General features: G+C 38.6%; 3 protein-coding genes across 5 annotated transcripts; 1 reads left to right on the top strand and 2 right to left on the bottom strand.

Annotated features, from left to right (window-relative positions):
• Positions 1 to 2029: 2029 nt before the first annotated feature.
• ucp2 (uncoupling protein 2) lies at positions 2030 to 4973 on the top strand. The gene is made up of 8 exons (XM_055043468.1): positions 2030 to 2117; positions 2224 to 2379; positions 2592 to 2794; positions 2884 to 3100; positions 3174 to 3371; positions 3444 to 3545; positions 3618 to 3798; positions 4475 to 4973. The coding sequence occupies exons 3-8, from the start codon at positions 2669 to 2671 to the stop codon at positions 4587 to 4589; spliced, it is 939 nt and encodes a 312-aa protein (XP_054899443.1). The 5' UTR covers positions 2030 to 2117; positions 2224 to 2379; positions 2592 to 2668; the 3' UTR covers positions 4590 to 4973.
• Positions 4712 to 7662, bottom strand: dnajb13 (DnaJ heat shock protein family (Hsp40) member B13). The gene is made up of 8 exons (XM_055043467.1): positions 7384 to 7662; positions 7171 to 7274; positions 6752 to 6913; positions 6516 to 6664; positions 5750 to 5863; positions 5323 to 5436; positions 5078 to 5154; positions 4712 to 4888 (listed from the first exon to the last, which is right to left on the bottom strand). Exons 1-8 carry the CDS (start codon positions 7449 to 7451, stop codon positions 4720 to 4722), a joined length of 957 nt encoding a protein of 318 aa, XP_054899442.1. The 5' UTR covers positions 7452 to 7662; the 3' UTR covers positions 4712 to 4719.
• Positions 7663 to 9186: 1524 nt separating this feature from the next.
• On the bottom strand, positions 9187 to 17807 carry LOC129368481 (ras-related protein Rab-6A). 3 transcript variants are annotated; one of them, XM_055043470.1, is made up of 8 exons: positions 17486 to 17807; positions 15030 to 15088; positions 14895 to 14948; positions 14290 to 14395; positions 14048 to 14159; positions 12006 to 12099; positions 11271 to 11337; positions 9187 to 10035 (listed from the first exon to the last, which is right to left on the bottom strand). In XM_055043470.1, exons 1-8 carry the CDS (start codon positions 17553 to 17555, stop codon positions 9971 to 9973), a joined length of 627 nt encoding a protein of 208 aa, XP_054899445.1. In that variant the 5' UTR covers positions 17556 to 17807; the 3' UTR covers positions 9187 to 9970. The 3 variants fall into 3 exon arrangements, 2 of the variants coding, with proteins under 2 accessions (XP_054899445.1, XP_054899444.1); XM_055043469.1 differs by lacking the exon at positions 12006 to 12099 and adding an exon at positions 13287 to 13380 and having other exon boundaries at positions 17486 to 17806; XR_008606864.1 differs by lacking the exon at positions 9187 to 10035 and having other exon boundaries at positions 11309 to 11337; positions 12006 to 13380.
• Positions 17808 to 20275: the final 2468 nt, after the last annotated feature.

The following is a 20275-nucleotide window of genomic DNA, read 5'->3' as shown; positions in this document are numbered from 1 at the left end:
ATCATCTGTCCATAAAAAGGCATGAAGTCTGATCAGGGTTTGGTGTTGGCTACATTGAAGAACTGCAGCATGATCTATTTTCACAGCTGAGTGAGTGAGATACGGAGTGGGACAGCACCATCTTACAGCGATACATGTAGGACAACATGTACCCGAGCCATGGGTAATAACGCTGCACTTCACAATCCTCAGATATCACATGTCTGCTTCTTCTATATTTGTCTAATGACCGCTAGCGGCGCGGACGCCTACCTGGATCAGACAGACAGTGCAGGTCAAACAAATATCACATGTGGGAATTGCTGAAAGAAAACCTGTAAGAAGCTGCAAAAGACTTGAGAGAGAAAGGTTCATCTTCTTGCAGCACATCGACCTTGTCCAACCCAATCCATTTATTTATAAAGCACACTGAAAAACAAAAAAATGGTTCACAAAAGTGCATCTGAAGAGTAAGCAGAAACAAAAGTAGATGCATAAAACAATGCTAGCTAATACAACAGTTCATACAGAAGAAGAAACAACTAATGTTGCGTCAAGCACCATAGAAAAAAAACATTGAAGACGACCTTGCATACTTTGGCAACCTGTTCTATTGCTTAGTTTTCGCCTTGTCTTTGGAGCGGTCAACAACAGCTGGTCAGCTGACTTAAGAGACTGCAAAGGAGAGTACAAGTCCAAGAGATAGCATGGATCGAAACCATTAGGACATTTAAAAGGTAACAAAAGAATTTTGAAATCAGTTGTCACACAGAAACCAGTACAGAGCAGCGACATCAGGAGTGACGTGTTCTCGTCTGTGCGATTGTTTTTGAACAAGGGGGAGGTCAGGGAGGGGAGTTGGTTTGACCCTCGAATACAGCGCACTACATAAGTCAAGGCATGAGGTAAAAAAATAATCCTCCCAAGACAAAGTTGTCTTGATTTTGGAAATTTATCACACTGAGAAAAAAACATGTTTTTATCACAGATTTGACTTGTGCGTCTAACTTAAGGTTGCTGTCCAATTTCACTCCAGTACTTGTGGCAGTGGATTTAAAATATGGAGTCAAAGAGACAATATTCACATGCCTGGTTTCACAAGGCCAACGTGGGTAAATTGTAAATATCTCAAATATGAAGCCAGAACTACAATTGAACTGATTAGAACAAAGCTCACTGAGGTGTTAGGATGTCTCAATCAAAGTTCAGACATAAATAAATAGAGGATTTGTGGAAAGACTTGAAAAGTGCCATTCACAGAATCTCCATCCAATCAGACTGAGTTTGAGTAATATTGCAAAAAAGAATTTTTCCCTCTATGTGAAGTTTGATTCTGCTAAGTGTTGACTCTTCGCAGGTGAATACATATGCACACAACAGTTTTATCTTCTGTTATCAATTAAAAAGATTTGATAACCTGCCACATAAAATCCCAGAAAAGACTGCTAAAGATTGAGGTTTTAATGTGATAAAATGTGGAAAATTTCCTGGGATATCTGACAACTGCACACTTAATTAAGATAAATGACAAGAGTCGTAGTTAATCACTGGACAAAGCAGAAAGGAAAAAAGCGTTTTGACTGAAACTGGTGGCTAGATGATTATGGGTCGAGACATGTGGCTCCAATCTGGCGCTCTCTGTGTTTTTTTGTATGTTCAGCATGACTCAGCGTTTACTTAATAACACACAACACTCCCATCACTAAACGGCTGACTTAAACAAACCGCATAAAAAAAGAAAGAAGTAATCATTTAGATTTGTTGTTACTTTACTGTATAAAAATATAATGAAGAGCCTTGTTTGCTTGTTGCTGATTATGTTACAGTTTTATGTGGAAATTAAATTAGTAATAAAGACAGGGGACAAACCTGCCCTTAAGTCTACATTCGCATACAAATAGACTTAGCTGGCGTTGGTCAGCCTCTTCTGTCTGATTGATCAGCAAACATTGTTTCTATAAGATACCACAGAAAACACGTGTTGCGCCATTATGTAACAGCATCACATCAGTATTTAAAGAGGCGCTCACGCTCTGTTTCCCTCCACACTGCTGCACTTTCCCCTAGTCATTGCTTCAGATTCATTCAGACAGTGCCACCTAAAGACGCATCTTAATCTTAACAAATCACATTTCAAGGTAAAAAAATTTTTTTTCTTTTGTTTGAAATATTTTTCTATTTTCTGCAGCTTTTGCAGTTTGGGAAACTGTTGCCCTGATCTCAGACTTATGCTTCCTCTGTCAGGACTCAGAGTATGATTTTAATTGACATCATTTCTGCAAGATCTTCTATGGAAAAGCAAGGAAGCCGGTTCATAGCTGGAACAAAGTTCAGCCAAAGAGACGCCTTCAGAGAATCCTGATCTTCTGTGTTTCTGTCGCACTGACTGTTCCAGTAAAGGTAAGAATAAAGCGATCCATCCGTTTTGTTTAACACATGGATAGATGAAAAGTAAGAGTTTACAAGTTAACTTATTACTTATATCAGAAAGATGCATCACTTATCGCTAGAAAATGATCAAGCATGTCATAGAGATTCATTAAATACAAATAATGTTATTCTGCTTGGCAGTGTGGAATAGATTTACTAATGGAAAGTCTGTTTTATTTCAGATTTTTGGATCAAATATACAAACATTGTCATTGAATTTTAGTTTTAATCCAAAGAGAATTAAAAAAAGAGAAAAGAAATGGTTGGATTTCAGCCAGTGAATGTGCCTCCAACAGCAGCTGTTAAGTTTGTGGGCGCAGGAACTGCAGCCTGCATTGCTGACCTGCTCACTTTTCCCCTGGATACTGCCAAAGTGCGGCTGCAAGTATGTTAACGTTCTGCACCTTCAAGCTGAAACGCCTTATTTTGTTCCTTATTCGATAGGCAGCGTGATTTTTTTCACTACCTACACAGGTCCAAGGAGAGACCAGCATCTCTGAAGCAAAGGGGAAAGTTCCTGCAGTAAAATATCGGGGTGTGATTGGTACCATCATCACCATGGTGCGCACAGAGGGGCCTCTGAGTCTCTACAGCGGGCTGGTTGCAGGGCTGCAGAGACAGATGAGCTTTGCCTCTGTCCGCATTGGTCTCTATGACTCTGTTAAGCAGTTCTACACTAAAGGATCTGATCGTAAGTTTCTGTGACTCAAAATATTTCGACTGAAGAAGGCCTGCACGAGTCAAAATTGATATCAAATTTTCAGACGTCAGCATCGGCAGTCGTCTGCTTGCGGGATGCACCACAGGAGGAATGGCTGTGGCTGTGGCTCAGCCCACAGATGTGGTGAAAGTCCGTTTTCAGGCACAGGCCAGGTCTAATGAGAACGCTAGGCGCTACTGTGGCACCATTGATGCCTACAAGACCATTGCTAAGGAGGAAGGCATCCGTGGTCTCTGGAAAGGTTACTTGCGCCCAAGAGATGCTTTCTTAATTACTGCCGTTTAATTTTTTTGACAAGTGTGTGTGCACTCAGGCACAGGCCCCAACATCGCCCGCAATGCCATTGTTAACTGCACAGAGCTGGTGACATATGACTTCATTAAGGATTTCCTCCTCACCTCCACTCCCCTGTCTGGTAAAGTAATGGCTTTGGTCCACTGTGAAACACAAGTGTGAATCTGGAACTGCAGCTTCCTGTACTCCACAGACAACCTGCCTTGCCACTTCGTATCAGCCTTTGGTGCCGGGTTATGCACAACTGTGATCGCTTCCCCAGTGGATGTGGTCAAAACCAGATACATGAACTCCGCCCTTGGCCAGTACAGCAGCGTCCTCAACTGTGCTGCTGCCATGATGGCCAAAGAAGGTCCGCTCGCTTTTTATAAAGGGTAAGGCAAGACTGTGGAGACTTTTCTGAAATATTTACCATAAGAAAGAGAATATCAGGGGTCAAAAGTGCCTCAATCAGAATTAGAATATTTAGATTTTTAAGTAATTTTAATAAAACTGACAATACATTGAATAAAAACAAATACATACAATTTATATGTATTTTTTATTGAATAAAAACAAATATATATATGTATGAATTATGTATTTATTTTTATTAAATGTACTTACATTTTTACTTAAAAATATTATTCTAATTCTGATTGTAGCACTTTTGACCCCTGATATTATCATTCCTATGGTAAATATTTCAGAGAAGTTGCTAATTTAATAACTTTAATAACTGTTTGCAGGTGTGTATTTTTTTAATTACACAATAAATGTCGAATCCAATACTTAAAATTTTTATTCCATTAATGTTAATTTTATTCTTTAAACTTATTCAATTATGAATAAAATGTTATTTCATTTTATAGATAAAATGAAATAACATTACATTTAAAAAAGCCCCATAATTGACTTTATGGGGCTCTAGTACCAGATACAGAATTTGTGATCTATTTTACAAATGTTTATCAGCTGACTGATTCCACTGTATTGTGGTGTTTTTGACTCTTGGTGGCTGTAACAAAAGGCTGATAAAGCACAACGTTTTTCTGTTTTCTCCCGATTTAGCTTCATGCCATCGTTCTTACGGCTGGGCTCCTGGAACGTGGTGATGTTTGTCACATACGAGCAGCTGAAGCGAGCTCTGATGGCAGCCAATCACAGCCAAACAGCTTTATTATAACCTCTGAAGCTTACCTGAAGGCTGCTACTGGGAAACAGCTGCCTTCCATTTAGCTTTCTTTCAGAGTACACTTCAGCTCACACCTAATGCAGTAAACCTTTTTAAGTTTTTGGGAGTGCAACACCTTCAGCTAATACTGTAAATATTTCAGATTTAGAGCTTGCTTGATCAGCTGCTTGCTTTCAGCGGAGAGCTTTTTTGGAAAGTCAATGTCAAAGGTGAGGATGAGGCTTCCTCTCTGGGTCGGATCCTGCGGCAGCGGCATTCCCTCTCCACTCAGCACTTTTTTGTACGACTGGCTGGTTCGTCACGGGGGAAAAAAAAGAAAGTGGTGCTGATATTAAAACATACAGTTGACGCAGAGTGGCTGTATTTTAGACACTATGTGTGTTTGATGTTGATCTTTGACGTCTAATAGGAAGCTACTGCAAAATCAAGAAGAATAAATGAATGCCGTTCGGAAGGTCTTTTCAGGAGAAAGCACTTACTGCACAATGTCATTGATAGGAATGGTGAGCAGCTTGCCATCTAGTGTCTCCACATCCACAGAGAAGCCAGTCAGGGCCTGTTGGGAGGGGAACATGTCAACATGGCAGCTGTAGAGCCTCTTCTGATTATTACACCAATTTCTTTGTTGACAAATAAAAAACAGAATTTTATGGCAGATATTTTTATATTTGAAGGAAGGAAAGGACACAAATACGGCAGACAATAAAACACAGACATGACCCACCATCTCCAGAGAGATCTTGGCCTTGAAGACGAGATCATTGAGCTGTCTTGTAAACACATGATGAGGCTTCTCCCGAACTATAAACACAATGTCTGCAGGGATGCAGTTTGGTCCCTGTAGATAAAACATAACAGGATGACTAACCTGGTCTAAAAGGACGATGGCTGGATGAGTTTGAATTTCCTCAAATCTGACCTTTCAAGATTCAAGATTACTGTATTCATCCCCAGAGGGAAATTATTTTGTCCAAATAGCACAAAAATACAAAAAACAGAGTAAAAGCACAACAACCTGTTCATATTTATTGCGATTTTAACAGTTTGTAAACACTCAATGCATTTTGGCACAACTAGCCCTTTAAGAGCGTTTATAATCTTAACTTGGCCCAAAACAGAAATGAGTTTGACACCTTTGAGATAGAGTATACCTGATCTCCCTCTTTGGTGAAAACGATTCTGGTGCCTTCCGTCCATCCAGGTTTCACTTCGATAGTCAGAATCTTGTCCTTGATACTGGAAGTTTGTTCATCCTCATTCATAACCTGCAACACACACGAGAAAATGCAGAAACCCCATTTTTCAATAATAAGAAAGTCATCAGATCTATAGCAGGATGCACATTTTTGCCCTATTTGTCTGAACATGTTTACCATAGCTCAGATGATGCAATAATGAAGGAGGGCAACCTACAAAAAAACCTGATGTTTGAAGCGTGCACACAAAGTGTTGTCCAACACGATGAGGATCTTAAACATACACTAAAACTGGTTTGGGAGTCAATACAGGAAGCTAACGTCTTCTGGAAAAGGCCACGTTCTTAAACTCCATGGAAACAGTGATTCAAAACTTGTGTGAATTAAAGAAAATCAACAATAAGCCCAAACTTGTCCATCAAAAATTGTTTTTAAGTCAACTGGAATTTGTGTTGTATTATTGGATCAACATTAAAAGTACATCTTCAGAAGACATGCTGAAGACAAACATATGCATACTTCTGACCAGTGCTTTTGCTGTTTTTTTTTCTGTTTTGACATATCGTTAGATTAACGTCTTTGTTGTGACTTGTCCCAGTTTAAGAATCACGGCACTCCAGAAGCACTCCATTTAATGGACATATGAATGATTTAACGTAGGAAGAGCACTGGGCAGAGCAGGGGGAAAAAAACACGTCTCTAATATGTTAGCAGCATCTACCCTGCGAGAAATCTTAATCTTCTTTATGCATCCGTGGAAGAGATCATCCAGGGACAAAGGGAGATCTCTCTCTATTGGAGAATCTTGTGTCTTCTCAATTCCCACCACCAGGGAGCTGAACTGAAGAGCTGATTCTATGGTGTAAAAATCTGCAGGAAAGACAAAACACAATAAATTCAGCAGCTTTGAATTAGAAACAGAAGGTACAATATGGTTTTTGAATGCGCTTTCCTCACCTGCAAATGGGTTGTCACCTCCGAAGAACTGTCTGAACGTTTTGTCAGGGTTGCCATGGTAGGTATATTTGGAGGACCAAGCTCCACCACCGGTAAACTCGACAGGGATGCCACCTTTGAGTCCCTCTTCACCAAATTTGTCATAAGTTGCCTTTTTTCTTGCTGAAAAGGAATAGATATGTAAAATATTGTCAATTTACAACCACAAAACTTTCATGTGATTTTGACTGATTTTCTGTGAAGAGGAAGGAAAATTATAAATGTATTTTTCTATTAGCGTTTACAAGTAAGAGTTTGAAAAGTGTCGCGTATATTTGTATTTAGCGCACTAAGTCAACATCTTATGGATTCAAAGAACTTCGCAAGGCATTGTGGGAGCCGTTGCTGCAGCGTTCAGTGTGGATTCAGGACAAACTCACGGTCACTGAGAACATCGTAGGCTTCACCCAGCTGGAAGAATCTATCCGAACTTCCAGCTTCACTGTTTTTACACGGATGAAACTTCAACGCAAGACGCCGGTATCTAGGTAAATATGATGATAATAATTACAAAAAAAAAAAAAAAAAAAAACCTGTAACGTTTTCACAGCCTGATGTAAAAAAAAAAATTAAAAAAAGTAAGAGGAACTTACGCCTTTTTGATATCTGCATCTGTTGCGTTTCTGTTTATCTCAAGAGTCTCGTAGTAATCACGGTTCATGGTGAGGTTGAACACTTACAGCTTGCTCGCTCGCTGAAAACACACAAAACGTCAACTCACGTTGAACGGTCGACTGAGACGAAGCGGCCTCGTGCGTGTTGATGTTGGTTGCCATGGTGAGGAAAAATCTAGAACGCTCTCGCGAGGTTTGAAGGCATTATAAAGCAGATAAAAATGTGTTTTGAAACGAAGAAACTTAGAAAGGTCAAAGGCACACTTTTTATTTTTCGAGCCCTATAATAAATTAGTAATGTTATTAATTAGTGAGAGACAGAAGCTCTGTTCGTATTTCTTACTTATTTGTGTTGCAATAACTTTCAAATAACATGCTAATGTGTGTTTTATTTAGTATTACTTTTTTTTTTTTAGCAATTTGTTGCGTCAGTCTTACAAACTATACTATGTTGTGAAGCTATTAAAATTGTGACTTAATGCATCATGCAAATCTCTACGTGTAGAAAACCAATCATTGACTGGTGAAGCATGATGGTGGCAGCATTATGCTGAGTGGATTCTGATTATTTTCTGCAGTGGAAACAGTGAGGCTGATTGTAGCAAATGAAAAGATGGTTGAAGTAGACTGTTCAAGACTTCAGGCCTGAAACATTCAGTCATGGCTTCAAAGTATAATCAATATAATTCCATGTAGTTCTAGCAGATGTGCACATTATTGACTGAGAGGGACTGAAGTAATTAAAAATAAGCACTTTTTAGATTTTAATTAGTAAAAAAAAGTGTAAACCATGTTTCATTTCCTGGTCATTTAATTTATGTAGAACTTTATGTTGGCGTATTACATAAAATGCACTTGTTTATGGGGCTTGAAATGACATTGAAATACTTTTCACTTTTCCAAAGCATACTAAATGTTGGTATTTTACTACATAACAAATATGGAGTCTTAAAGAATCTCGACATATAGTTTACCTCGACACCAGTTCAAATAAACATTTTTGCTTCTTTTAAATAGACCTGATTTACATACAAGTCAAAGCTGAATTATGGGGGGACATAAGGGTCATTGTTAGGTGTTTTTTTTTTTTCTAAGTTCGACACATGAATTACATCAGTTGTGAGAAGTGTAAATTTATTCTTTCATTTAAAACCATTCCAGACAAAAATGTTAACAGCTATACTATACATACTGGACTCTCCTGCATAAATTCTCACAAGAATTGCACAAATATCATCAGTGTGATCAAACTCCCACCCAGAGGTGCCAGACAAACAGCAGAATCCGTCACAGACTGTCAAAGCTCGTCTGGAAGAATGCATATCTTAGTAGCGATTCAGGACTCGTTACCACAAGGGAAAATATTACTGGTCATAAAAAAAAGAAAAAAAAAAGAAGTATGAATCCAATAGAAATAAATATTTCAAGTCATTGTAGATTAAATACATGTGTTGATAAATCACTAATAAAAGATCAGAGCCAAAAAGTAGAAACAAGCAAAATCAAAACAAAGTTCTGAAAGTGTTCAAACAAGTTCATACAAAACCTGACGCCAAAGAAGCCCTCTACGATTTTAGCCTAAAAAGGTATAATTTTCCCCATCCATATAGTTTGTGTTGGGTTTTAAGTGAAAATTCTCTCTTTAAAACTACAATCAAAGGGGGGAAAAAAGTCTATAAAACTTTAGGGGAAAAGCTGATGTAAAAAAAAAAAACAAAAAACCCTCAGAGGACAAATAAGGACAAATTCACCGTCCTGCAGAAGCAGGACGGTGAATGAGGCTGACATATTGTAGTACGTTTATTCGGTGTTAAAAATCATGTAGTGCGAGTCTGATGTGTTTTCATAATATGTGCTTATAAAAAGGTGACAGAATATTCTCTGACAGCTCAGGCAACATAATTTTTAAAGTAAGGTCTCTGCCTCCAACTTTAGCTGCATCACAGTTGTAGAGATTGTGTGATAGTAATTAAACTGAACATGCTCCCACTTAAACTCCCACACTGTACTCGATTAATAAGAGAAGTTTGTTCACCACTAATTTAAAATCAGAAAGTCTTCCAAATATTTCTCTACGGCATAAATTATGTCAAGTGACAAATGCACACAACATTTACACAGTTTACTAGGCTTAAAGCAGTGTTCTTCTGTTAAAATGAATATTCTCCCTCTTGAAACACAAACCTGGACAGATAACTTGCAGCAGACATTCGCTTTCGGTTTGGTTTGGAAGAAAAAAAACAACAACGATGTAAAGAAATACACCAATACGAGCGATAACATCTGAAACAACATATTCTTCTGAAATGACAGGAACTCTATGTCAAGGTGAGCTCCAGGTGTGTCTGTGGTTTCAGTACATATGTCAGTTACAGTGTGATGTTCAGTTTTAGTGATATGTGGCTCTCAGAGCGTCAGGATGAAAGCGCGGGTGGAGTCACGACGGCCGAAGGTAACGGGTGCGTAGTGTTCTCAGTCGGACTGGGGACTGGAGGCGGGTGTAGTGAAGGGAAGATTTACAGAAAGACCGGCTTCCAGGAAAACGTCTGCAGCACGGCTGACAACTCTAGCAGGAACAGCCTCCTTCGCTGACCGGTTGCTCGGGTGGTTTCTCCAACTTTATGTCGATCACTGCAGGGTTGGTGGATTAAGGAACAACACAGAACAGAACAAGAAAAAAATGTGCCGATTTAAAGAGGAACTAAAACACTGCAGCCAACACCTAAACAGGAAACAACTGGAGGAAAGGGATGTTGAACAAAGTCATGATAAAAGTCACGCTAAACACTAAATAATCATTCCAACATGAACAAAACATATCACCACATTTTAGTTGAGGTTTTGTTCATATGTTTAAGATTTACCACTGGCAATTTATCCTCATCTGTTAAAGAAACCAAGAGGATTTCACCAACTCAAATTAAGACCATTATCAATTAAATTTAAGGCCCGAATCACAACATATATGGATAAGTAAAAGAACTGAAGACTTTCGAGGAAGAAATGGGACTATTTGTGTGATTATCTATAGATATTGTCACATTAACTTTAGTTGAAGACATTAAATGCCATTCCTTTTGATATTTTTCCCCTATTTGTCCCCATAGCTGCAGCCATGGCTCCATTCTCTATTGGTTTCTTACTTCTCAGATGGATTTACTTCTTCAGCATCAACTTTGTTGAAATAAAATTCTTCAATAGGTAAGACTAGAGCTTGATGAACATTGTCCAGTTAACTGGTGATAAATTTGCACTTATTCATAGTAGGCAGAAAAAGCTTGTTAGCTAGCTAGCAAGGGTATATTAGCAGTTAGTTAGCAATAGCCTGAGCCCCCTCGAGTTACAAAATGCACTGAAGATTCCTGCGTGCGACTCAAACTGTTGCCTGATGAAAAGTCCCATGAGAAAAAAAAAATATATGTACATAGAATATATGAGGTTTGTTGTCCTGCCACAACAAAATTTAAGGCATATTCAAGGCCATCTTACATTTTTTAAAATTTAATTTGACATTTTCAGACCTTAATTTTAAATACGTACATTTAAAACTTTTTAATGACTTGCAGACACATTATTAAAACCTTGCAGTGCAATCATTTTGCAAACTTTGTTAATACGTTAGACCTTTGGGGATAGGAGCTCTTTTTAGATCATACTAAATCTGCAGCTGGATGTCCTTGGAAAACTAAATCGACAGCGACTCATAGGTTCAATGACAAAAGTGAGACGTCATAAAGCTGCACTGGACTTTCCCCGTGGCAAGGATTATACGCAAGATTTGATACGAGGTGACATTAGAGAGCGAGGAGACCTCCCAACTCTTCTGTCATGTCAGGCGAAGACAATGACGAGCACACAAAGGATACTGTCCTCTCTATTCTTGTCCTGTGTGGTATCCATGCCAGGGAGGGCGGCTGCCACGCGGCGGAAAAGCTGCAGGAAAGACAAGCGGACGCATATCGTCAGGAATACTTTCAGGACATAACAACCAGTCGAAACAAGCATGCAAGCAGTATTTTTACGTATCACATTACGTATTTTATAGCACAAGTTCACCTCAAGCTTCAACAAAGCAAACACACCCAACAGAGCTTTGTCAAATCTGACAGTGATTAAGGCGCTTGTGTTGGGGCTCCTGCATGAACATGCACCTGATAAGTCAAGAGGTCTACGGAAAAAAACCAAAACATGGAGTGCCTTTTAAGTGCAACTGAGCCACTGATGGTGTAATTATTTTTTTTTTTTTATTGATTGATGGATCCTCATGAGATAAGATGCAGAGCATGCACATCCCCAATGAACTGCATGAAATGAAACTTTCCATAACGAAGATTTCACAGTAACAAACTTTTACTGCGAAAATCAAGAAAGGCCAGTCGTCGGTTTGCAAACTCGGACCCATCCTGTAGACGTTTGATCAAAACTTGGCCAAATCATTACACACAACAGTTGGGCGAGAGCTTGAAAAGCAAAATCACGCTCCTCATTGGAAGCAGACGCTTAAAGAACATGTCTAGCACGCATGCGTGTAGAACAGAAGTCAATCAAAACAGGGCAGCGAGCGCTGTGGACGCACACTCAAAAGAGTGCGCAGCCTCTACCTGTTTGACATTGTAGCCTGTCTTTGCACTCGTTTCAATAAACAGAACATTCATCTCTTTCGCTCTCTGCTCTCCTTCTTCTGTGGTTATCTGTCTGCGAGTCCCAATGAACAAACACACACCCACCGTGACACGCATCACAGACATCGAAACACAGACAGAAGAAGAAAAAAAAAAAATGTGATTATATTGAAGTGAAATAATAAGCCGTGCTCCTCCTTGCTGCAACTGGCACCGCTGCTCAAGAACCAAAAGTCTCCCGGTGCGATTTTAATAACTTTAATATGTACTGAGTTGCAGTTAAATTCAAAGTTTGCTCGGTGCAGCGCCAGCAGAAAGTATTAATACTCCTTGGACGTTTTGACAATCTGTTCTTCTACACCCACAAGTGTGTTTTATTGTGATTTTATGTGACAGACCAACACAAAGTAGTGCATTATAAATGGAAAAATGATGAATGGTTTTTAATTTACTTTTGCTCTGGTGTTGCAAAGAAAAAACAATGCAACCAGCTTCCTCCAGATTTAGTAAATAGCCCAAATGTGTGTGTGTGTGACATAAATTGTATATATCCAGTTGGTCCCTCAAGTTCTCCTTCCTACAGGTAAAACAATTTTAAAGATAGAGTCAGAGTGATGATGAAGTGGATTGGTTAAAAGCATGTTTCTAAGTTAAAATGACTCAATGACCGAAATCCAAGAAATGATATGTCAGGATTAAAAACTAAAGTGCTTAAATGCTCTCCATCCACTGTGAGCTTGAGCTGTTTGAAAGAAAAAAAAAAGATGAATTAGTAAAAATGTTGCTAGGGCTGCTAGAATGATACCCCAAAAGACTTGCAGCTGGAATTGCAGCAAAATGTGATGCAAAAAACTATTGACTCAGCCAAGCTGAATAAAAATCCACACTGCACTTTTCACATTTCTATTGGTGAAAACATAAAAAAATTGAAATCCACAAAACCTTATCCTTCCACATCTCATTTATGCACAGGTTTGTGTTGATCTTTCACACAAAAATCCCAACAAAATACTCTGAGGTTAGAGGCTGCAATGTAAAAAGGGATATGAATACTGCATAAGGCACCATAGTCACTAAATATTTTCAATATCCAGAAAATATCAAGAAAAGTATGAGTAATTTGCACATTTGGAAGTACTTAAAAAAAAAAGATCTTGCTCAGTTGCAACTTTTCTTTATTTGCTCCTGAGGGAAGCTTTTGGCAGAGAAGCCGCAGCACCAGCAGCAGGACTTCAGAGCACGACTCAGACACACACTTACCTGCTTCACGTTGTAGCCTGCTTTCGCACTAGTCTCAATAAACATTACATTTAGTTCTTTGGCTTTCCGTTCACCCTCCTCAATAGATACTTGCCTGTGGTAGATAAGGAAGTTAAAAGATGCACAGCCAGACAGATGAAAATACAAGTTTAAATAGTGAAGAAAAAAAATAAAATAAAATATGTCCTGCATTACAGACAGACGGAGATCGGAAATGCAGAAAAGATAAAGTTGATAATTGCTTTGACATCCATAGAGAAGAGAAAAAAATAAACTTATCCGATGTAACATTGGTTTGGAAAAGTTATTAAAAACAAGCAAGTTGTAATTAAAGAGGCAGCATTATGCGTCATCGCAATAGCTCTCCTCTACTAAACCTTTAACAGCATTTTTACCAGAATTGTACTGATAAGCAGCTTGTATGAAGAGCTCAGCAGATGCACAGTTCCAACAGCCGTGTGCTAATTGATGCAGACTAGTCTGAAGGAGCTGAGTGGGGGAGCTGTGGGGAAGGGGTGTACTGTGAGGAGGTGCTGCGCCTCAAAAAGAGGAGGAGCTGTTGCCACAAGAGTTTAAAGGATTTCTCAAACATGCATGAAAGAATCAAGGCAACACTCCAGGAATGTTTCTGATGAGCATTATAACATGATGTAAAACTCAAAAAAGCTAACTTTACATAATGATGTCACTTTAATAATATTAATCTGCCTTTTAACACTAACAATGTTAAAAGACAAAGGCAAGAAAGATGAACAACTAACCTTTTGTCTGCAAGGTCCGTCTTGTTTCCCACCAACATGATAATGACATCACTTCCTCTCTCTGTTCTGACATCATCAATCCACTTTGTGGTTTGTTGGAAAGAGTTGACATCTGGATGAAAGTAAAAGAAGAAACAGATCGACACTGTTAGGGACATTAGAAATTTATTAAAGAGTCTGAAATTGAAGTTTTTGTACGCAAAGTATAATTGAACAGATGGAGCTTATATTGTGTCACCTACTTGTAATGTCATACACAACGACAGCAGCGGCTGAATCTCTGATGTAACTTGGGATCAGGCTGCGAAATCGCTCCTGCCCCGCTGTGTCCCACAACTGTAACCTGATCTGTGGGCCAGGGAGAGGATGGAACAAAAAATATAAAAAAAGAAAAGAAATAAAGAGAGAATGGAAATAAAAAGAAAACAGATAAATGAGCTAAGTTAATGTGGCCAAAACAAATCGAAACAAAACCAAGTAAAGAAAGACGGATGGGGAAAAAATAAGAGAAACAGAGCGTAGGGCATGCAGGTCGAGAATGACCATCAGAGAAAGCAAGCTGTCTGGCCTGGAGGGGAAAGAAATAAATAATCACCCTTCACTTGTCACCATCCCTCTTCTTCTGATCAAGTAAGGTGTTTTCATTTCAAAAAAATGGAATGAGAGATAGATGGAGGGGTAGGAAGGAGACGGAGAAGACTTAAGTTGAAGGAGTAAGCACTCAGTGAATATACGGACTGTCCAGAGGGAACAGTATCCTGATCACAAAATCACTAAGTCATAAAAACCATAAATCACCCAACACATGAAAATCCCTGAACATTTGGAGCACTGGAAACAAACTTACTGTTCTGTCTTCAAGGTACATGGTTTTTGACAGGAAATCTATTCCTATTGTGGCCTGAAAATAGATGAGAAATTATGAAGGAACTCATCCACTGCAGACATAAAGAATGGTGACTTAAAAACAGTGATGACTCACCTGGTACGTATTGTCGAAGCTGTCATACATGAACCTGGTGATCAATGACGTCTTTCCCACTGAGACACAAATGGAAAGGAAAAAAACCATTTAGTTCAAACTGGGAGATTATTCAGCTGCTTAAGGCTATCAAAGTAAAAACCTTTCAAAGTAAAAGGGCTAAATTACTGTTTAAAATATGCCATTGCTCTGCAACGAGATTATTAAATCAAACTGACCATTTAGTTTGATGTAAAGTCCAAAATAAGTCTAAAAAAAACTACACTAAAAATACAGACTTACTGTATATATATAGCTAACTTTAGTAAAAATATTTATTATAAACAAACACACCAAGAGCATGTTTAACTCATCTGTAATGACATTTCTAATATTAATTCAAAAGATTTGCTTTTGGAATATTTAAAATATGGTGGTGAAACATATTAAATCCATTTAAGGCACCTGGAATCCTCCTTTGGTTATATGGAAAAGCAAACTACAACTTTTAATGAAAGTATTTGATTTTTCATGTTGTGCAACTATAACGGTGTCTTCCAAAATGTCCAACCTCTTGACCCACAAAATTAAAATCTAAGAAGGTCATGTTCCCGTCTCTTGGTTGAGCGCACAAGCATTTTATCCTGAGTCAGTTAAAAACTGGTAAAATGGCAACACAAGTAGAATCAGCTGTCAATATAATAACCTATAAGTTGACTTAATTTATTCAAGAGCTGTCTTTAATCTTAAAACACTCATACATGCTTTCTCACAGCTATTTACGTTATTTTGTCAAGAAGATCTCACACTTGCATATTTGTGACCCCAGATTTAAGAGCTGCTGTTATATACAAACTCCTCACTTGTACACAAGTGCAAAACCCATGTTTTTTTTTGTTTTTTTTTAACAGCTGAACTTATGAGGTATCGCTGAGTTCTGGGACTGTGGTGCTCAGCCACACACTGTGACTTTTTGGTGAGCTCAGGTTGCAGTATCAGTTACAATGTGCATCAAGTGACAAAGACATGGCTAAAGTCAACACAGCTGGTTTTGAGGACGCAAAGACCCACAGCTGATTACACCCTGACAAACAAAATCAATCTGTTACACATGGAAGAGACAACAAAACATGGGAAACTAATCTTTTTTTAGATTATATCATGACAAATACAGCAATAATTGTATCACATAGAATGGCATAGATGCTGATTGAACAGTAACGGAGTTATTACAGTCAAACAATGCTTATTTTGAGTGTTTGATTTTTAACATAACTTCACTTACTTTCAACTTTCACATTCTGTTCAACTAGTCTCTTTAAATTTGCATTTGCATTGTTTTCTATACAACACAGCAATGAAACTACAGAGCCACAGGTAGCAGGTCAATACCATTTATTTTCTTTTCTTTGAGGTCTAACTTGCTAACTATAATTTTATCTGATTACTTCTTATGAAGACGATGCAACAATCAAAACTGGTGAACTAATTAAAAAGTCTTTATTCATAGAAACCAATCCAAAAAATGTTTTTAAGGAGAACTTATAAATTACATCTTAAATTTTTTGTATCTGAGTAGTCATAATTTGACATCAATACCAGAATCCAGTCATTAAATGGGAATCATTTATGATTTTATGAAGAATAGTAGTGGTTTCCCAGCACACACAAGCCTGTGGCTCATCAATTCTCTTTAATTATGGGCTGAGTTATCCTACTGTGTGGTAACTGCAGCTCCCATCTGTACAGCAAAGTTTGATTAAAATAAAACCAGAAACCCCAAATTTAGTCTCACGCTGTGGACATTATGTTGCTGATCAGCTTTTTAAAAAAGCCCAGGGAGTAAGTAAACCCTGTACCACTGAAAATAAAATGAATTATTTCCTTTCTAAAGCTTAATTCACAGTGAGCAGGTGGGCTCAGGCTGAGAAAAGGGGTTGGCAATAAGGCTGGGGTATTTCAGGAATGCTACCAGACAGGTCTGAGTAATTATGAAGTGCCTCAAGGGTGGAAAAAATACCAATGATCATAATTCGTGGACTTTCGCCGACATTGATTGCTCCTTATAAAACAACACAATTTCAATAGATTCAGTTCTTGATTATAACTCCTGTTTTCGACTAATTACCCAGTCATCGAAGTTTCCCATTACTTTACCAATTTTTCTTCTATGAGCAACACCGCGTCAGAGTGAGCAACTACGTGAATACGTCACTTTCCTTCATGAAGAGTCATATCAGAAGGGAGTGCCGAGCAGGTCCAAGAAGCAGCCAGCGTGGACAAACAGACGGCATCAACAGTGTCGCAATGCTCCCAAAGTGCCAACACAGGCGGCGTAACGACAGGAGGCTAACATTAGCCCGGCTAACAGCTCGACGTCACTCCCCACAGCGAGCCATTGAAATCGGCTGCGTTTCATACAAATAGCAGCGCTACTTTCCTCTCAACCGGTTACGACGGGATGTGTTTAAACTTACCACTCTGTTCCCCGAGAAAGACCAGTTTAAATTTTCTTAAAGGGTTTCCGAAGTCTCCGGCCGCAGACATGACTGAATATAATGATACTTTCTGAGCTTTCGCAGCAGCTGGTGTCAGTTATTAAAGGTCCACTATCCGCAGCGTCTTACTGGTTTCCCAACGCTGCTAAACGACCACTCGGCGATGCTTGTTGCTCCAGAGCTTCCCTTTGTGGCTTTAATACTTGTCGGATAAGTCAGTCTCTACTGCGGCCAAGTTAGCATTACTGCAGTCTCTTCGACTGTCTACCAGCTAGCTGTATAACTTCTTCCTTAGACACAAAGTGAACATTGTTCGAGTGACAAGCATGCTGCCCCCTAGTGGTTGAAATAACCCACCATTAGAACCAAGTCAGGTGCTCTGACTGAGAAACCAAATGATGAATTTAACCCGAAAAGGCAGGATTTTACTGATTTATTCTGCTGGGTATTTAAAACCCTTTAGTACTAACTTAGATAAATGCACAATCGTACATATTTTCTTCATTGATACGTACTGGTCTAAAATTTTAATCACAAGTGAAACACGTGTTATGCTTTGCTGTGGCCAGAAGGGGGCGCTCGTACACCACAGCTTAGTTTTCACATACGAAGCAACTTTCATAATCTAATCATCAGTTCTGCAGAAGCTGGCTTGATTAATGTCTCACATCATTAGTGACTGATAAATCCTTTGTTATTAGAGCTAGGTGAAATCTATCTAAGCAAGTCTCCCCGTACTTATTACATTTGCAAGTTTTTAAAAATATATATTTACTTATCCAAAATTAATTAAGACTTATCTCTTACCCACATTTTTTAAATCTATATAATATATAACAGAGGCACTTTTTTTTAACAAGTCTTACCATTAATTAAAGGGTTTGTACTTGTTTTTTGTTTGTTGGTTTTTGTTTTACCATCTTCTGTTATCTCATTCTCACTGCAATTAGCATGTGTGTGCTGCTAAATTCACTGCAATGGTGCCAGCCTCTGTTGGCAACCATGTTTTGTTTTTTATAAAAAAAAAAAAAAAAAGAAAGCGAACTGGCCATAAATATTTCTGTGAAGAAAATGGAACCACCATTTAGGGAAAGCAGTATTCACAGTGGGTGTGAAATTGGACTTTTTTTGTTCAGTTGTCATCACATTACATTGTGTGCAAGACCCACTGGACTGCTTGTGACCTCCAGCTGATGGGACAGCAGCTGTCTGTTTACAAGATGAATTAGCTTTGCAAAAGTTTTTATGCTACTAAAACTTTTTTACACAAGTGTCCACTCTAAATTCAGGGATGAAGTTAGGGCCTAATAAGATGAGAGGTTGTCCCCAACTGGAAGGTCAATGCTTTGATCCAAATTTAAGTGCTCCACATACAGAGTGCACTTAATATGAAGAGTGCATGTAAATAAAGTGAAACAACATACATGTGCTTGTGAATGAGAGACGTGCAGTACAAACATTACAGGACTCAGTTGATTCTAAGAGAAAGTGTTTTATCGAGTGATCTGCAAAATAATCCTTCCTTCCTTCAAATAGTTAGCTGTTTGTCATGCTACAGTCACAAAGATATATGGCTTTTATTGGGTTTTATGTGCATGACTTTGAAGTGGAATGAAATTATGTTTTATTTTCAAAATGTTTACAGTAAAATCTGCAAAGTTTGGCATATCTATTTTAAGTTGCTCCCCTTTACTCGCAAAAACCTGAAAAATACAGTCACAGCTATCGGGGGACGGCTTCTAGCAAAACATATTCATGTGTTAGAATGGCCAAGTCCTGTCCTGCATCTAATCAAGAGTCAGTAGTCTTGAAGCTGATATTCATCCAATCTGACTGAGCTTAGGCTGTTTTGCAAAGAATGCCAAAAAAAGTCACTTTATTTTTCTTTTTTAGCTTATTTCATTTATAATACATGGAGAAAACCATGCCTAAGTTTTTCTTCATTTGGCAAAAATTATAAATTTGTTTGAGGGGTAAGATTTTACTACATTTATGCCTTTATGATAGCAGATATGTGTCCATGTCCGTGAGTACCGTATCCATATTTCTGTCTGCTTTTCACTCTTCTAGGTCACTGAAAAGACAATATACATCTGTGTCTCTTCATTCATGAGCCATCCAGTTATTTCCGGAGTGCCGACCGGCTGATGCCAGCGCTTCAGCTGCTCTGCTTGAGAGTCGGCCCGTGCCAAGCAAGAGCCCTCATCCTCCACTGGCCCAGCTCTCCTCTGTGCTTCAGCACTCCTACGCCATATGTCCTTGGTAAAGGAAAGACCCCTTCCCCCCCTTCCGACACCCGTTTCCCCCTCCCTCCCGTCTCTAGTCCCACCACAGAAGATGCTGATCTGGCAAAATCTCTTTGCTGCCCCATCAAGTCCTGATCTTTATCCATTTCCCACATGTGCATTTTCTAAGGTTCTAAAGTAAAAGTGTTTGATTTCACCTTTTAATACATACATACATACATACATACATACATACATACATACATACATACATACATACATACATACATACATACATACATACATACATACATACATACATACATATATATACATATATATATATAATTCTCAAAAGCATCCCAGGGGCAAACAGCTAAATCTGCTGTCATGACTTTATTCTGGTGCACTGGTTCTCATGTGCTGCTACTGCATCTTTTTTTCACTTCTGCTAATCTTGACTCAGTCCTCCAGATGGGAAAACCTTACTATGACTCACATCTTGAGAGCAGCCCAAGGATTCTGTATAATTCAAACAGTTGCC

The sequence above is a fragment of the Poeciliopsis prolifica genome, unplaced genomic scaffold, assembly GCF_027474105.1.
Source record: "Poeciliopsis prolifica strain line A6 unplaced genomic scaffold, Auburn_PproV2 SCAFFOLD019, whole genome shotgun sequence".
Classification (NCBI taxonomy): domain Eukaryota; kingdom Metazoa; phylum Chordata; class Actinopteri; order Cyprinodontiformes; family Poeciliidae; genus Poeciliopsis; species Poeciliopsis prolifica.
The sequence above is the reverse complement of the archived record's forward strand: the minus strand, read 5'-3'. Positions and strand labels throughout refer to the sequence as shown.

What these genes read in the sequence shown, in the direction of transcription:
- ucp2 (XM_055043468.1), top strand. Translation starts at nt 2,669, where the DNA reads ATGGTTGGATTTCAGCCAGTGAATGTGCCTCCAACAGCAGCTGTTAAG. An exon ending in CATCCGTGGTCTCTGGAAAG is followed by an intron (nt 3,372 to 3,443) that starts GTTACTTGCGCC and finishes GTGTGCACTCAG; the next exon opens with GCACAGGCCCCAACATCGCC. An exon ending in CCGCTCGCTTTTTATAAAGG is followed by an intron (nt 3,799 to 4,474) that starts GTAAGGCAAGAC and finishes CTCCCGATTTAG; the next exon opens with CTTCATGCCATCGTTCTTAC.
- LOC129368481 (XM_055043470.1), bottom strand. Translation starts at nt 17,555, where the DNA reads ATGTCTGCGGCCGGAGACTTCGGAAACCCTTTAAGAAAATTTAAACTG. An exon ending in GCTTCGACAATACGTACCAG is followed by an intron (nt 14,949 to 15,029) that starts GTGAGTCATCAC and finishes ATCTATTTTCAG; the next exon opens with GCCACAATAGGAATAGATTT. An exon ending in ACGGACCTTGCAGACAAAAG is followed by an intron (nt 12,100 to 14,047) that starts GTTAGTTGTTCA and finishes TGGGACTCGCAG; the next exon opens with ACAGATAACCACAGAAGAAG.
- dnajb13 (XM_055043467.1), bottom strand. Translation starts at nt 7,451, where the DNA reads ATGAACCGTGATTACTACGAGACTCTTGAGATAAACAGAAACGCAACA. An exon ending in GATGCAGATATCAAAAAGGC is followed by an intron (nt 7,275 to 7,383) that starts GTAAGTTCCTCT and finishes ATATTTACCTAG; the next exon opens with ATACCGGCGTCTTGCGTTGA. An exon ending in CCAAGATCTCTCTGGAGATG is followed by an intron (nt 5,155 to 5,322) that starts GTGGGTCATGTC and finishes CCCTCCCAACAG; the next exon opens with GCCCTGACTGGCTTCTCTGT.